This window comes from Mustela nigripes, chromosome 16, assembly GCF_022355385.1.
Source record: "Mustela nigripes isolate SB6536 chromosome 16, MUSNIG.SB6536, whole genome shotgun sequence".
Lineage (NCBI taxonomy): Eukaryota > Metazoa > Chordata > Mammalia > Carnivora > Mustelidae > Mustela > Mustela nigripes.
In genome coordinates this window covers 6,570,735-6,586,245 of record NC_081572.1, presented here as the reverse complement: position 1 = coordinate 6,586,245, position 15,511 = coordinate 6,570,735, and the positions used below count along the sequence as shown (strand labels likewise).

Here is a 15,511-nt window from a genome sequence, read left to right as displayed (position 1 = left end):
AATCTGGGAGCTGGGTGGTTCAATCATCCCCTCCGCTCTCTGAGCATCGCTTTATTCCAAGAGCGCTGCCTTCAAGACAGCTGCGAAACCAGCTCCTGAAACCAGGCACCTGCTCGACCATCCCTCCCCTGGCCTCCACCCCAGCTCCAAGACCACCGGCATCTGGCCACCCAGCGGGGGCCAGGGTCGAATGTCCATTCATCTCACACATACACACACACCCCAGACCCAGGGGCAGAGGCACCAATGCCAGGTCTCTGTTTCCCACTCCGGCAGGGTCCCCGCCCCGCCCGCTTGGCTACTTGGGGGTCCGGATGAGGGTGTGGTAGACGGGCTTGACGATGAGGTGCAGGTGCAGGGCGTTCTCCACCAGGTACTCAGAGTTGCGCCGCTGCAGGTCCGCCTGCGCCAGAAAGTCGCCCGCTTCCTCGCTGCTCTGGTGGAAGCTGTAGGCGTGGCGGACCAGCAGGCGGCCGTGCTGCCGCGCCCCTACCAGCACCGTCTTCTGGAAGCTCACGCCAGCCGCGTCCCCACCGCTGCTGGCCGGTGTGACCACCAGGCGCGGCCGTCCGTCTTCCGGGCGCGCGGCGGGCAGCGCGGTGCCGGCCGTGTCCGCGTAGACGGGCCGCAGGCTGACGGGCAGCCAGCGCGGGGAGAAGAGCACGTTCCACGTGACCCGACGACCCGCGTCGTGGCCACTGGGGCCCAGCTGCGTCTGGAAGCTGGTGCTGCGGTCGTCGCGGGCCGGGTTGTTGATGATCCACGGGGCGCCCCAGGCGGGCGCGAGGTAGTTGCGGGGAAGGAAGGCGCTGCCGTTGACGTCGAAGAACTTGGCGAAGTGCAGCGGCGAGGCGGCGTGGAACTGGTAGGCCTGCAGCAGCAGGTCGGCCACCGCCTCGCCGTGGCGCGCCAGGACGGCCGAGCGCGCCTGGAGCTGGAACAGCTGCGCCGGGGGGATCATGGGGTAGCGGATGGCCCGCAGCGCGCGCTCGGCCACGGCGGAGGACGGCCGGGTGCGCCCCAGCCACGCCTCGAGCGCGTGGAACAGCTCCAGCTCGTCCTGCAGCACCAGGTCCGAGCGCGGCAGGAGCTGCGCCAGGAGCTCGGGACTCACTGCGCCCCACTCGGCGCTCGCGGCCACCGCTGACAGGTTCCAGGCCAGGAACTGCAGGCAGCTCTGGCGCAGGGCTTCATCCCCGGTGCTCACCGCATAGTGGTACCAGCCCACCGCTGGGCCCGCGCCGCCCGCTAGGTGCGCGCGCATGTAGTCGGCCACGCCGCGCTGCAGGGAGGCCACGCCGTACTTGGTGGCCAGCCTGTGCAGGGGAATGGCCTGGGCCAGCAGCACCGTCAGCTCTCCGCAGTAGAGGTACCTGCGGGAGGGGCGCGCAGAGATGGGGCAGGGTCAGCTGTGCCATCCCCCCACCCCAACACACACACACAACCCAGAGGGGACCAGGCCTTGGGTGGAGAGCACTGGGGTCAGGGATGCATGCGGAGCAGTGGGCCCTGAGGCTTCCTGTCTTCATCTCAGGGACCGTTTCTCGTAGGGACTGGAAACAGCATGTTACTGAGCATCTACTAGGATCCGAGCTTTGGGCTGCCAAAGGAGGCTCCTGCCCTCGTGGGCTTTACAACTCCGGCTCAGATCCGTAGCCTACTTGCAAGTGGGCAAGTTGTTTAACTTCACCAAAGCTTATGCTAATCATCTGGGAAAGGGGGTAACAGGGTCACTGTGACAGGTGGGGGAGAATGAACTGATCCCGACCCGAAGCAGGCCATCGACACAGGGGAATTCCCTCCACGTCCTCCTCTTCCCGCGCCAGCTCATCTTTCTCACTGGATCTTGTCCGTGTGGGTTTTGCTCACTCATGGCCCGTCCCCATCTGCTCCCACCCCGGCACTCACGCTTCCTGCCAGGCCCCCACAGGCACACGCTCCCTGGGGGTGTGCCAAGAGCGGCCCATAGCGGCACCAACACCCACGTCTCCCCTTTCCCCAGCATTTTAGCCCCACTATTTGCCTCTGGCAATAAGAGATGGTTCTCAGCCTCTCTTAGAGTGGGCATGGCCATGTGACTAAATTCTAACCAATCTGATGTCAGCAGAGGCACCCCGTGGGGTGGAAGGAAGGCTGCTTCCATAGATCTGACTAGTGGAGAGAAGACCCTGTGCCCTTCTGTGTTAACCCTCTTCCTACTGCCTGGTATTCTGAAGCCATCTCGTCTATACCATTGAAACATGGGCACCTGGGTGGCTCAGCCAGTTAAGCATCTGCCTGGGGTTCAGGTCACAATCCCAGGGTCTGGGGATGGAGCCCATGCCCGGCTCCCTGCTCAGAGGGCATCCTGCTTCTCTCTCTGCCCCTCCCTCCTGCTCTGCTCCCCCTCTCTCAAATAAATACATAAAAATATTTAATAAATGAACAAACCATCAAAACAGGGCTCCTTTCTCTGACGATAGTGTGAATGTGCCCCCTGTGGCACATCCCCCACCAGCTGGGAACAGGGGATGAGAGAGAGCTGCCTTACCCCCAGCCGGCCCTGAGGTTCAGAAACCTGGCCAGACACGAAAGCCACATGGAAGCATTAAAATAAAAAATTAATCATTAACTAATTAAAAAACCAAGTCACTGCCAGGCCCAACCCCAGACCTGATGCCAACGATGCAGAACGGGGTCCGGGAATCTGCATTTTTGAAAAGCGCTTAAGCCCAGGTTTGGAAACAGCTCTGAGAGCATCAGAGGCCCCAGGGCTCGCAGGCGAGGGCAGGGAGTCCCGCTGTGTCTCAGGAGAAGGCAGCGGGAGGAGGGATGGTTATAAGGTCGTGGGTCCGTCATCCTGATGCAGTCGGGGGGATGGACATGATGTGAGCGGAGAAACCAGGGCCTCAGAAAGGGAGGAAGACTCCCCTGCACCCCTGCTCACCTGATGAACTTGTCGAAGACGGCGGCACAGTCCCGGGGCTCCTGGAGCACCAGCTCACTCTGGTTGCTCAGCAGCTCCCGGAACAGCTCGCTGTGCAGGCCCAGCAGCAGGCGGTGCGTGTGGAAGACCCGGACCTCATCGGTGCCCGCCGCCTGCACCCGCAGGACCACGTCGCTGGCGTTGCCCTGCCGCAGCAGCTCCTGCAGGCGCTGGAGGAGTGTCTGGGAGTGGTTGATGGAGGTGCCCGTGGACTCGCCGCCCCCGTCGGCTCTCTGAGCTGCGGCGGGAAGGGACACGGCCCGGCTGAGGAAGGCCCTGGATTGGGGGTGCCAGCCAGGGGTGCGGAGGGACCAGCAAGAGATGCGCATACTCGGGCGTGGGCCCGGGGAGGCTGCGTGCCTGCCTGTCTGTGCCCGTGGGGCCCGGGGAGGCGTGCATGTGTGCAAAAGCTCTTCCTACGTGGGGAAGCTTGTCAGCCTGACCCTAAGCAGCCCCCCCCGAGAGGATGCTCTTGCACGGGGAGTAGCTTCCTGGCGAGAAGAGATCGTGAAGCAGTGTGGGACAGAATGCCCAGAACCGGTGTCCATGACGCCGGAGCACCAGGCGAGGACTGTGGCCCCCATTCCTCTCATCTCCCGAGACAAGCACCCACCAGCTCCTTTGATGGGCATCAAGCGCACAGATAAGCACCCTAGTTTGGGATCATGATGAATAAGGGATGTGATAGGACAGGGCTACTTGAGGGGCAGAAATCAGGGATGGCTCCCTGAGAAAGTGACAGGAAGGAGCCAGCCAGAGGACAAGAGCCAGCCCTGTACAGGCCCTTGAAAAGGATGAGTTGGCGGTGCTGGGTCACTGAGAAGGCTGGGGCGGGGGGCAGAGAAAACACCGTGGGTGAGCTGGTGCTGGAGGGGGCCTCCCAGGGCCCCTGTGTGTTGAGACTGGGCCCTTCTGTTGTGTTTCCAGGGACGCCGTGAGGGTCAGATGGGGACATGCGCTCCGTTACAGAAAACTTGGGGAGAGAAAAGGCTGCCAGCAGCTTCCCCAGAGAACAGTGTGAGGAGCCTCCGAGGGAGATAAGGTAGGTGTCTGACAGCAGCCCGTGAGCACCTGTCCCAACACACACGCGCGTGCATGCACACACGCCCATGTGGAAGAGCAGAGCATCCGTGTGTAAGAGACAGGGAGACGGAGGGAGACGGGGAAGGTCGGAGGTGGGTGGGCTGCTAATTTCCCAGCTCCGCCTCCCCCAGCTGTCACTTGACCGCATTCCTCCTGGCCGCCTGGGCCCCGCTGTCCGCTGTCCCGGACAATGGACGCTAGAAAGGTCTTCTTGTCTGCAAGAGCCAGGCCTGCCTCCCAGCCCTTCTTCCCTCGGAGGCAAGCGTGGAGCTGGACACCGCCCCCTCCCGGCCTGGTGCAGCTAGGGCCGAAGGGGCCTGCCTCTCTTCCCGGCCCTCCCCACCCCCCCACCCCCCCACCCCACCCACTGCCCACTCACCTGCTCGAGTGGCCAGACCTACCAAGGTCAGGATGGCCCAGAAGCTGGCCCAGGACCCAGGCTTGGCAGAGCCCAGGCGAAGCATCTTTGTGCCCCGCCCCTGAGCTCCTTGGAAAGACAGTGAAGCCCAGACCACTGGTGCTCACATCCCTCCTCCTTATATAGGGTTCAGCACAAGGGGATGGCACCCCCCTTCCTGACCAACTTCCCTCCCCCCACCCAGTCTCTGCTGAGGATTGGTGGAAACTGGCCCCAGCTGTTGCCCAGGCAACCACTTAAGCCAGAGAGCGGCAGCCTGGGGCTATTGTGCTGCCATGGGCCCCCAAGGGGGACAGATCCGGCACCCTCCCCCACGTCTTCCACCACCCAGCAGAGCTAGTCATTTCTCTCCTGGGAGGCTTTAGGCTCTCCACAGGACAGGCTGGGGGCTCCAGGACCTCTGGCAGCAGCTAGCCCAGAGGGTCCCCAGTCCCCTCCCCAACCCCCAGGCCCGGTCTCCATCCTGGCACAAAGTTTTCTTGGCAGCATCTTGGTTAAAGCGCCATGGCGAGCAGGCTGCAGAGGAAGGGCCTGGAAGAGGAGAGGGAAACAGCGGCTCGGGCCCCCATCCCTCCCCCCTCCCCTTCTTGCATTTTTGGGCTGGGTTAGCTCTGCAGAGAGCAGGGCGAGGGTCTTGAATAGGGGCTCATGAGATCACCGCGTCACTTTTGTGTTCCTTGTCAAAGCCTGTTCCTAGCCTGCTCGGGAGGGTGATGGGCCTTTAGAGTGGTCCCCTGGGGACTGTGACCGTCATCCCTCAGGATCAAGGTGAACCAAGATGGCAGGGCTGAGCCCAGAGCAGGGATCCACTGCGCCATGCCCCTTTGCATGTGAGGCCCTCTGCCCAGAGCAGGGCTGGCCCCCTTGTAAGAGGCCGGCCCTCAGCAGACAGCACAAATCTGGGCTCGGGGACTAAAGATGCTGAGGTGGGCGCCTGGCTTCCCTGTCACTTTCTTCAACTCGCTTTTCCGAGGGCCTCCGTCTCTAGGCACACCTCTCAGAAGGCTTCTTTTACCAGCTTCTAACTTCCAGATGTAATGTTTCCCTTCCCAGAGTCTCAGGGAGACGCACAGCAGAGCTGGCATCCCACCCCAACCGTGGGAGAAATCGAGGCAGACAGCTAGGTCACGGTCTTGGTTAGGTCCGTGCAGAGGAGTGCTCTTCTAAATCCAAAGGAATAGAGAGAGGAGGGCGGGGTCTAGGGGGAGTGGGTGGGTCCGTGTGCTCTGTTGAGGCCTCACCTTTTGGGGGAGCAAGTGGGGCCTGGCCCAGCTCTTCCTGGGACAGACTCCTTTAAGCTCGATGGATGTACCAATGGACCGAGAGATCCAGCTCAGTTTCCCCGGAGGCAGGCGGGGTCCTTGACGGGATGGAGCCTGCCCTCCCACGCTCTCTGTGTCCCAGAGATGTCCATGCATTGATTTCTGCTCCCGGCTGACACAGAGACACCAACCGCTCCACCCCCACTCCAGAGCTGCAGAGAGAGCAAGAACTGGGTCTGGCACCTGCCTCATCCGGGTTGGCAGAGATGGAATTCTCCAGCCCAGCGGAAACCCCTCCCCGCTGCCCTGACCTTCACGCCTGGCTCCCCTCGTCCAGATCCACCATCCCTTGGCTGCCTGCCTGCCCTTCCCATGGACTCTACCACCTCCCCAGCCCGGCCCAGCAAGACAGAGCCTCAGTGTGATGGGGCTCCGGGCCCCCAAGAGCTCCCCTGTTCCCAAGTGCAATGTTTTTCAGGAGGAGCATTATCTGATGATAAGGAGACGTTGGTAAAAGAACCCACTACCCAAAAAGCTAGCTTTCAATAAACTCTTCTTGACTCCAGCCTCCTTGGGGCTGCATCTGCCTTTCCAGAAGGTGTAGTCCATCTGTGTTGGACTCTCCCATGAACTCTTCTCTACTTAGAGGCGGGGACACCTGTATTTTCTAAGCACACTGGGTGATTGTCACGTACGCACTCCCAGGGTGCAGGGATCGGGAGCCCCCACAATACCAAGAAGACTCAGAAGGGTCACCTTTGACCCCCCCAATCTCTGAGGGGCCCCACCTCCTATGATTGTGAACTTTGTTGTCCCTGAACCTCCTCTAACGATTTCGAAATTGACTTTCCAGAAATAGGCATTCTCTGTTCTTGGTTTCCTTTTTTTTTTTTTTAAAGATTTTATTTATTTATTTATTTATTTGTCAGAGAGAGAGAGGGAGAGAGCGCAAGCACAAGCAGGCAGAGTGGCAGGCAGAGGCAGAGAGAGAAGCAGGCTCCCCACTGAGCAAGGAGCCCAATGCGGGACTCGATCCCAGGATCCTGGGATCATGACCTGAGCCAAAGGCAGCAGCTTGACTGACTGAGCCACCCAGGCATCCCACGTTCTTGGTGTCTTAGTCTGAGAGTTGTTGGCGTGTGTGCCTGCGTGCTTGTGTGTGTGTGCGTGTGTGTGCATGTGTGTTGTGTGTGAGAATCTTGGAGCAGGAGAGAGAAAGGAGGGAATTAGCCCCGCCCAGCTGTCGAGACAGAGGATCTGAGAACTCTGTTTGATTTTGCCCTGTGGACCTGGAAGCTCCATCATTCCTTGAGAGCAAGTCTGATGAGCTCCCAAGCTACAACAGTTCCCAAAAAGGAGTGCTGCTTCCTGCCTGAGACAAAGAGTGTTTATAACCTAAGTGACGCTTCTGAGATCTCACGGCAGCCGAGATTCAAATGCCACTTTTCTGCTTGACTTTTCTTCCCATGACTCTACACTGGGTCCCTACATAGGAAGCTATTTCAGACAGATAAGATCCCCAGTGGGCAAGGAATCTCTAGTACTGTAAAAGCCACTGAAAATTCTGGCAAACTTGGGACAAGGTGAAAGTTTTCTATATCTATAAGAATGGATGATGAGACGCTGGATGGGGGGGTAGTACGCGCCCCAGAGCGGTGGGCCCCCAGACCCGCCCTACCTAGAGTGTGGACTGCCTTAGACCTGTAACATCTCCCTTCCAGAGCTAGGGAAGTGCCCTCAGACGCTTAGATTGGGGAACAGGGGATCCTGAGTTTAGGTTCCTGGTCTGTGTACTCAGCGGGACACACTAATAATAAACCAGAAGGAATCTTTCCCTAATAAATTCCCTGAAGTAAGTCACAGGCCACCGGAAGCTTCTGGGAAGCCAGGCTGTGTCGTCATAGTGGCAGATCTACTCTCCTCCCCAACACCCTCTAGTGTGATATTCCCCATCCCCCCAACCCCTCCCCACTACCGACAGCAGTACTTCTCCCTGAATGCTCTGTCTGACCCACATCCCCTTCTTCTCTAAAGCCCGAGCTTCTTGCCTGTGTGCCTGTTCTCCCAGGGAAGGTTGCAGGAGGCCAGGACAAGTGAACTGCTCCAGACGGGGGAGCGGAGAACACACCTGAGTTCATGTTCCCACCGCCACATGGTGGCTCGGCGGCCCCTAAGCCTAGTTGCTGAACTTCTCTGAGCCTCCGTCCCCTCTTGTGTGAGATAGATAGAGGTCACCAGAGTTAGCTTGGGGGGTGACAAGTGTAGGAGCTAGAGTAAGCGCTCAGGAAATGTTGCCAGAGCTCCGCATACACCCTTGGTCTTTTCAACTTGACTGTGAGAGGCTCCTCCTTGACCCATAGCCTCGAGGTGGTGGCCCCGGGAATTATTTGTGCTTCTTGCATTCTCTGGGGCTGGGGTCCCGGACAGGGCCTGGGGATCAGAGTGGGTCGTAGCTGTTCTGGGCTTGCCCAGCCACCCTGACTGAGGACCTAGCCAAAGTCTGTGCTCTCTGGGGGCCTGTAGGGTCAGAACACGGCCACCAGGGGGCAGCAAGTCCTCTGTGCTAGCCCAGGGTGGGTGTGCAGAGGGGGACGCAGGTGACGGTCCAGGTAGCCCCAGCCCCAGAGGTGGGCTCTATTTGAGTGAGCCCAGAGGCCAGCCTACTCCATTCCCAGAGATGGGCACGGGAAGTGATTCCACACTGGACCTCAGATGTCCTCCGGAGTCAGGCCACACATTTGTCCCGGGTGCCCACTGTGGGCTACATGGGTCACCTCCCCGAGGGAGTAGGGGAAGCGAGTGGGCACAGATTCCAGCCTCTCCAGAGCGCTCCCTGCACCTGCTGCTGTTTACTTGCCGGTGACTAATATTCCTGGGGGGATGGTCCGTTCCACCAAGGCTAAGAAAACAACCGCTCGTGGGGGCCACTGGGTCTTAAGACTCCCAGAGCTGCTAGTAGCCCGGCCAAGCTTCTCCCAGAGGTCGCTGCCACCACTGCAAGGGCCTCAAGCTACCCTTCCAGGCCCAAAGCCCCCAGGGAGCCTCTTCCTCGTTCCACTGCCTGCTGCGGCTACAGAGCTGACTCCTTCAGGCCTAGCCTATGGGGCCTCTCTCCAGATCTGGGCCCTGCCCATGGCGGCCTCACCCCTGCTCTGCACTGGTCCCCCCTCCCCCCCATGCCCTCCTCTCTTTTGATGCCACGGATGGGATCCTTCTGCCTTCTCCGGAAGTCCTCACCCTCAGGATGTCAATGCCGTGGCTGAACCCAGGCCAGTCCCCAGAGTGCCCTGGAACATGAGGCGGCTTCTCCAGAGCCCCAGTCCAGCCCCTTCCTCAAGGCCTCCCTCTCAGCCTGACCCCTGCCTGTGCACCCTCTGGGATCCTGCTTTGCTCCAGGCCCAATCCACGGTGGAGGTTCACTCCCCGGGGCTCGGCCCCGCCCTTTCCTTCCTCCTCCTCCCACCACCCCACCTCTCTGCACTGACCAGCCCAGTCTCAGTGCTGCGGGAAGAATCGTAGGGCAAACCACCCCTTGGAGAGCTGGCGATGCTGGGAGGGAGCTGCGGGGACCCCCCCGGAAAAGCCGCGAGGTGACCTAGGACTCAGGACCCAGGAGCATGACGCTTGAGGGGCAGGAGGCAGGTGAAGTATCCAGAACGAGGTGGGAAGGGAGAGGACAGTGGCAGGCAGGTGAGGGACAGATGGGGGATCAAGAAGCTTGAAATGGATCACTAACGAGCGGTGGGCGGGGAAACTAGGTTCAGCTGGGGTGGGGGAGGGGGTACAACATCGGGGGAGAGGGGGAGGGCAGGGATGACTGGGGGGCGGAGGGGGGCCTTCAGCAGGAAATCTAAACCTGGACTATGAAACCTAGAGACCTAAAGTGTAGGCTGAATGGAGCAAGGACCAGACTATGTGGCCACCTAACTCCTCTAAACTCAGTTTCCCCACCTGAGCACCAGGGTCATCCCAGCTCCGGTAGTGCTCGCTGACAAAGAGGGCTGCTCTTTAGGGAAGAAGAGCAGGAAACCCTGTAATGTCACTCCTTCGAGAGGGGGCGACTGCTGAGTAGAGCCGAGTGGCTGCTGTGAATCACCGTGGGTGAGAATCACCCAGACTGCTCACTAAAAACATGGCTGCCCAAGCCCCACTCTGGACCCCAGCTCAGACGGAGGCCCCCCGCCTCCCTGACTGTGCCGTCCGGCCTGTCTCAGGGCCCTGACTTCCAGGCAGAAGATGCGCCTCGAGAAACACAATGGAGAAATAGTGCTGTGGCAGCAAGAAATGCCACAGAGGACTTCTTCCCTTTAATGGGGGAGTCAGGTCCCTGAGGGACGGGGTGGGCTGGACCTGGCCATAGGGGTGGCCCGTTTGCTGGGCCTGACCAGGGGACATGCAGAGAATGGGGGGAATAAAGATCTCGGGGGCAGGGGCAGGCTGGAGAGAGACCTAATGCTCTAACCCGACCCTTCCACTCTCCCTAGCTGGCCCACCACGAGCGACCCCGTTGCCCACAGTCAATGGCAGTGGGCCAAGCCAGGAGCTGGAAGGCCATTGGCCAGAAATCCCGGATCAGTCCCCTTGTGTGGCTGGTATCATCCCTGTCATCTACTACAGCGCCCTGCTGGGCCTGGGGCTGCCTGGTGAGTGGGAAGCATTGGGGGTGGGCAGAAATGGGGGTCCACCTTCGATGGGTGTCCATCCTCTGTGCTGAACCCTGGGACCCAGAACCTTAGACTCCAAGACACCCTTTGACTTTATAGAGCCATCTGGGTCATTGGGGAACCAAGCCTAGTGGGGAGTAAAAGTGAGGGGCCAGGATGTGGGGTGCTCCTGGCTAAAGCCAAGGGGTCACCAGAAGGGACAGCCCGCTCCGCGCGACCTCCCCACCCCCTGCAGTGGGCCCTGTGCTAGGCTAAGTCCATGTAGGACTGCCCTCAGCTTGGTTGAAACCTTCCCCTACCGTCTACTGCTTCCGAGAGCAGCAGAGCTAGGGGACAGGTCGGGAAGTGGAGTCGGGAAAGGACAGATGGTCTCAGCCTTGGGGAATGACCCACCTTGCCCCCAAGTGAAGACCACGGCCTGTGGTGGTTCGATGGACAGGGCACGGCTGACCTGATTAGCCTCCCTGATAAAGTGAGCTTTAAGGGTCTAGGAAGAGGAAAAGAGAAGCCAGGGAGAGGAGAAAGACGAGGATAACCCCTTGGAAACATAGTCTAAGCAGCCCTTCTAACCCCTCTGCCCTCTGCCCTCTGTGACCTCTGTCATCAGTCAACCTCCTGACCACAGTGGCCTTGGCCCGGCTGGCCACCAGGACCAGGAAGCCCTCCTACTATTACCTTCTGGCACTCACGGCCTCAGATATCGTCACCCAGGTGGTCATCGTGTTCATGGGTTTCCTCCTGCAGGGGGCGGTGCTGGCCCGGCAGGTGCCCCAGGCTGTGGTGCGCTCCGCTAACATCCTGGAATTCGCCGCCAATCATGCCTCAGTCTGGATTGCTGTCCTGCTCACCGTGGACCGCTACAGCGCCCTGTGCCACCCCCTGCAGCACCGGGCCACCTCGTCCCCAGGCCGGACCCGCCGGTCCATCGCCACTGTCCTCAGTGTCTCTGTGCTGACCGGCATCCCCTTCTACTGGTGGCTGGACGTGTGGAGGGACGCGGACCCCCCCAGCATGCTGGATGAGGTCCTCAAGTGGGCTCACTGCCTCACGGTCTATTTTATCCCTTGTGGCGTCTTTCTGATCACCAACTCGGCCATCATCTGTCGGCTACGGAGGCGGAGCCCGAGTGGGCAGCAGCCCCGGGTGGGCAAGAGCACAGCCATCCTCCTGGGCGTCACCACACTCTTCGCCCTCCTTTGGGCTCCCCGGATCTTCGTCATGCTCTACCACCTGTATGTGGCCCCCGTCCACCGGGACTGGAGGGTCCACCTGGCCTTGGACATGGCCAACATGGCGGCCATGCTCAACACCGCGGTCAACTTTGGCCTCTACTGCTTTGTCAGCAAGACTTTCCGGGCCACCGTCCGAGAGGTGTTCCATGACGCCCACCTGCCCTGCACGCTGGGGTCACGGCCAGAAGGCCTGATGGTGGGCCCTGCCTTAAGGCCCCCAGGACTTCCCAAAGGGGCAGGACCATAGAGGCAGGGCCCAGCAGGGTCAGAGCTACTGCTGCCCTGTGGTGTCCTCGCAAAACTTTATCAACACCCTACTTTGCCACCTAAGGGCGGGGCAGGGAAGGCTCCTTCCTGTAGGGGCGGCTCCCCAGGTGCAGGGGTGTCCAATTGATCCAACTCTCAGATTAGCTGCACCAACAATTTCCACTTCCTGGCACAAGGAGAGGGCTCTTCCAGGCATAGGCTAACAGTGTCAGCTGCTCTGGACGTTCCTTCATGAGGGACATTTCACCTGGCGTGTTACGAAGGCCAGATCAACGGGGGCTGGATGAATGAATGACAGGCAAGATGGACAGGTGGATGGATGGACGGACAGGCGGATGGATGGATGGATGGATGGATGGGCAGATGGATGGATGGATGGATGGGTGGGTGGCTGGATGAACGGACGGGCGGATGGATGGATGGACAGGCAGGTAGGTGGATGGATGGACAGGTGGATGGATGGATGGATGGATGGATGGATGGATGGATGGATGGATGGACAGGCAGGTGGATGGATGGATGGATGGTTGGGCGGGCAGATGGACAAGAATCATTTCCAGCCCCCACCCCACCCCAGCCCTCCAGAGCCTACCTCTCACTTCTCTGGCTTCCAGTGGTAAGGCCAGGATGGAAGGAAACCATGGGTAGGATCTCCTGTATATTGGAGGCTGGGAGAACCTAATGCTTTTGCTGAGTAAGGGGAGGATGGCTGCTTGGGAATAGGGGTGATCTGAAAGCAGATTTGATGTCCCAGCTCTGGGGTGACACCACCCCTTGAGTCTCAGTCATCCTGCCTCCATTCCACTTAACTCCCTGCCCCGGAGCCAGAACAGGTTCAGGGCCCCAGAAGGGCCCTCGGGTTTTCATTGTTGCTGCCCGATGAGACAGGAAGTGCTTCTCAGCCCGGAGGACGAGGGATGGGAAGGGCACACCCAACCTGCTCCACTTGGACGAGGGCCTCTTGCTCCACCCGGGGGTAGGAAGGCCCAGCAGATCAGGTGCCTCAGGCCCCTCCCAGCCTCTCCTGGGCCCCTCTCTTCTCTCTGCCATGGTGCCAGTCGGGAGAGGCAGCTGGGAGAGATTAGCAGATGGACCTCCCACCTGCTCTGGGCTTTGGGTAAACACATTAGCGGCTGCTTTCTGCTTCCCAGTCAGTCCAGCGGAGCTGACCTTTCCCCCTCAATGGGCGGTCCTTGCTGGGGCCCACCAGCACCCAACCCCTTAGTGGCATGGCCCAGCAGAAAGAACCAGAAATGCACGGGGCACACCGTCAGTGCAAAATAAATATTCGGCTTTCCCCTTCTCCCCAGAACAGAGGCACCAGGAGGGGACTTTCAGCCGTACCCAAAAAGGGAAAAAGCAGGCCCTCCGTCCTTTATCCACAGTTCTTAAGAGCTCTGAAAAGCAAAATATTTGTCCCAAGTTTGCCACGGTCACATTTAGTGGCCAAACCTGACCTAACCTGAGGCAGGACGAGGGAGCGTGGACACAGTGGTTCCCTGCAGACTGCCTGCGGTTGGGCGGCTGGAACCGAGACCTCGTGCATGGGACAGGCCACACGTGACCCTTCTCTGTTCTGAAGAGCTCTGAATTCTGGGACACATCAGGTCTCGAGCTCAGAGAGAGGAAGGGGGACCCCCAGCACCACCACTGCTGGCAGCGCAGGGTCCAGGCTGACCCTGAGTTCGTTCTGGGCACGGAGGGTCCCCCGAGGAGGCGGGCGTGCAAGGCCAGGGAGCTCGGGGAAGAGCAGGCTCTAGAGGCTGGAGCGATGCTTCCCGGTCCGCCTACAGAGGGAGGCACGGGAAAGAAAGGCGCCTTTCTGACGCAGAACCCAGTGGAACACCGTGGAGGGGCAACCTTACCCCCCTTAGAAGAAACCTCTGAGAGCCCTCCAGGACCAAAAAAGAGCATTGTCATGGAAGGCTGGACTGCAGCCGGGGACGAGACCAGTGACCGGACCCTCTCAATGGGCCGGTGGGCCAATGGAATAAGACCCATGCATGCAGCGGCTTCTGATCACGGACGAAACCAGATGCTTCCAGAAGCGGGTGTGGAGGCTCTGTGGGGACACGGAGGGTTTGGCACAGGTGGGGGCATGAAGCCACCAGAACCAGGGTGTTAACGTGAATGGGACCTCACACGGACCCACAGGCTGAGGCGACACCAGTTTTTCCAAACAACCCTGGGTCCCGAGTATAGTCACCGTTTTTCCGACGGAGGAAATGGGAGCCCGGAGAAGTGACACGCTGAGCAAGAGGCCCTCCGCTGGTGGAGAGCAGGGTGGCTGGTTCCCCGTCTTCCCAGCACCTTGCAGGTGCACTGGGTGGGGGTGGGAGGGGCAGCAGACTGGGGGATGGGAGTCTTCAGCAGTGCTTTGCGCCGCTTACAACTTTTTGGTCCCCGACTTACCAGATTTGAAAAGCACGATCATAGTTTCCTGATAAGATGGTTTGAGCAACATTCCTTTTAAATGTCTTTGTAACCTTTAACAAAACGCAGAGCTCTTCCCCTGGATATCCGGATCACGGACATGCGGGGCATCATTAAAGCTGCTCTAGCCGCTGCCTTTGTGCATTTTTATTATTAACTCTCAGTGACGTCCCAAAGGAGGGCAAGACTGGGGTGGCCGTGGCGTGGCTCACCGTCTCTCCTGTACCAGTCCATCCGCAGAGTCCGCTCCAGCCAGTCTCAACTCCACATCAAGTGGACCTTTTAGCTCAGAAAGTTTTCCTTATGTTCCGAATCCTGATTGAGATGCTGGCCCTCTTCTCCCTTGTGCTTGGGCAGGAGGGCAAATGTGCTGTTGGCCAGGCTTCCAGGGTCCCCCTCTGTCGCATCCACCACCCCCAGAGCGTCTCCATCCGGCCGGGGCTCAGAGACTTGCCTGGACATCCAGCGTCACCCGCGTGCGTTCTCCACGTGCTCAGTCCCCCGGCCCTGGTGCAGCTTTGCTGGTTTGCTTCCAGATTCCTCCAGCTTTCCCCTTGAGGGGCTCTACCGCTCACTCTTTTCCTTTTTCTTTTTGTTCAAAAAAGGGGCACACAGGTTGGGTCAAAGGGGCCCACGGCTGTCCCTGTCCTGTCAGGGTGGGGAGTGGCAGTGGGCAAGAAGGGGACGAGGGGAGAGGCTTCTAAGAGAGCCTGCTATTCTCGGCAACGAGGCTGGAGAGGGTCCCCCAGCCCCCTACCCCAAGCAGGACTTACTGAATTAAACACTGAGCCCTTTGGCCAGCCAGATGACAGATGCTGTAGCAGGGACGATTGGACGGTTTTTCACACGTCATCTTGGGGATCTTGCCTTTCCCCACGGCCAGCTCCTTTGCCAAAGGTGAAGCTTGAGCCCTTCAGAGGGTCTCGGGGCCCACCCACTCCTTTTGTCTGTCGCTATGGGCCCAGACAGCAGGGGGCGCTGCAGGACTGGCTGGAAGGAAACCGACCCGCCGGGCTTCAAGCCAGATTTGTAGAAAGATCCAAGATACTGCAAAGAAAGAGTGCTTGCCCTGGGGCCTGCAGCCAGCTTGGGGAGTGGCCAGGCAGGAGGGATCCGCTGTTCCCCCTGTCACTCCCCTCCACCGTGAAGCCATGCCAGCTGCCACGCTGGGGCTGGTGAGCCCAGAG

The 15,511-nt window shown here is 59.9% G+C and overlaps 2 protein-coding genes across 3 annotated transcripts; one reads left to right on the top strand and one right to left on the bottom strand.

Moving 5' to 3' along the window:
• Window positions 1–18: 18 nt before the first annotated feature.
• Window positions 19–4,584, bottom strand: BTBD17 (BTB domain containing 17). The gene is made up of 3 exons (XM_059380523.1): window positions 4,428–4,584; window positions 2,927–3,203; window positions 19–1,373 (listed from the first exon to the last, which is right to left on the bottom strand). The coding sequence occupies exons 1-3, from the start codon at window positions 4,510–4,512 to the stop codon at window positions 299–301; spliced, it is 1,437 nt and encodes a 478-aa protein (XP_059236506.1). The 5' UTR covers window positions 4,513–4,584; the 3' UTR covers window positions 19–298.
• Window positions 4,585–9,252: 4,668 nt separating this feature from the next.
• GPR142 (G protein-coupled receptor 142) lies at window positions 9,253–14,183 on the top strand. Of its 2 annotated transcripts, none has more exons than XM_059380525.1 (3): window positions 9,253–9,370; window positions 10,213–10,371; window positions 11,137–14,183. In XM_059380525.1, the coding sequence occupies exons 2-3, from the start codon at window positions 10,249–10,251 to the stop codon at window positions 11,869–11,871; spliced, it is 858 nt and encodes a 285-aa protein (XP_059236508.1). In that variant the 5' UTR covers window positions 9,253–9,370; window positions 10,213–10,248; the 3' UTR covers window positions 11,872–14,183. The 2 variants fall into 2 exon arrangements, with proteins under 2 accessions (XP_059236508.1, XP_059236507.1); XM_059380524.1 differs by having other exon boundaries at window positions 11,000–14,183.
• The last annotated feature ends 1,328 nt before the right edge of the window (window positions 14,184–15,511 follow it).

Bases quoted from the DNA above. Each gene is read 5' to 3' on its own strand.
- BTBD17 (XM_059380523.1), bottom strand. From the start codon at position 4,512: ATGCTTCGCCTGGGCTCTGCCAAGCCTGGGTCCTGGGCCAGCTTCTGG. The intron at 3,204-4,427 runs GTGAGTGGGCAG...TTCCCGCCGCAG, and splicing joins AGGTCTGGCCACTCGAGCAG to CTCAGAGAGCCGACGGGGGC. The intron at 1,374-2,926 runs GTGAGCAGGGGT...CCCCTCCCGCAG, and splicing joins GTCTTCGACAAGTTCATCAG to GTACCTCTACTGCGGAGAGC.
- GPR142 (XM_059380524.1), top strand. From the start codon at position 9,346: ATGACGCTTGAGGGGCAGGAGGCAG. The intron at 9,371-10,212 runs GTGAAGTATCCA...CACTCTCCCTAG, and splicing joins GCTTGAGGGGCAGGAGGCAG to CTGGCCCACCACGAGCGACC. The intron at 10,372-10,999 runs GTGAGTGGGAAG...CTCTGTCATCAG, and splicing joins GCTGGGCCTGGGGCTGCCTG to TCAACCTCCTGACCACAGTG.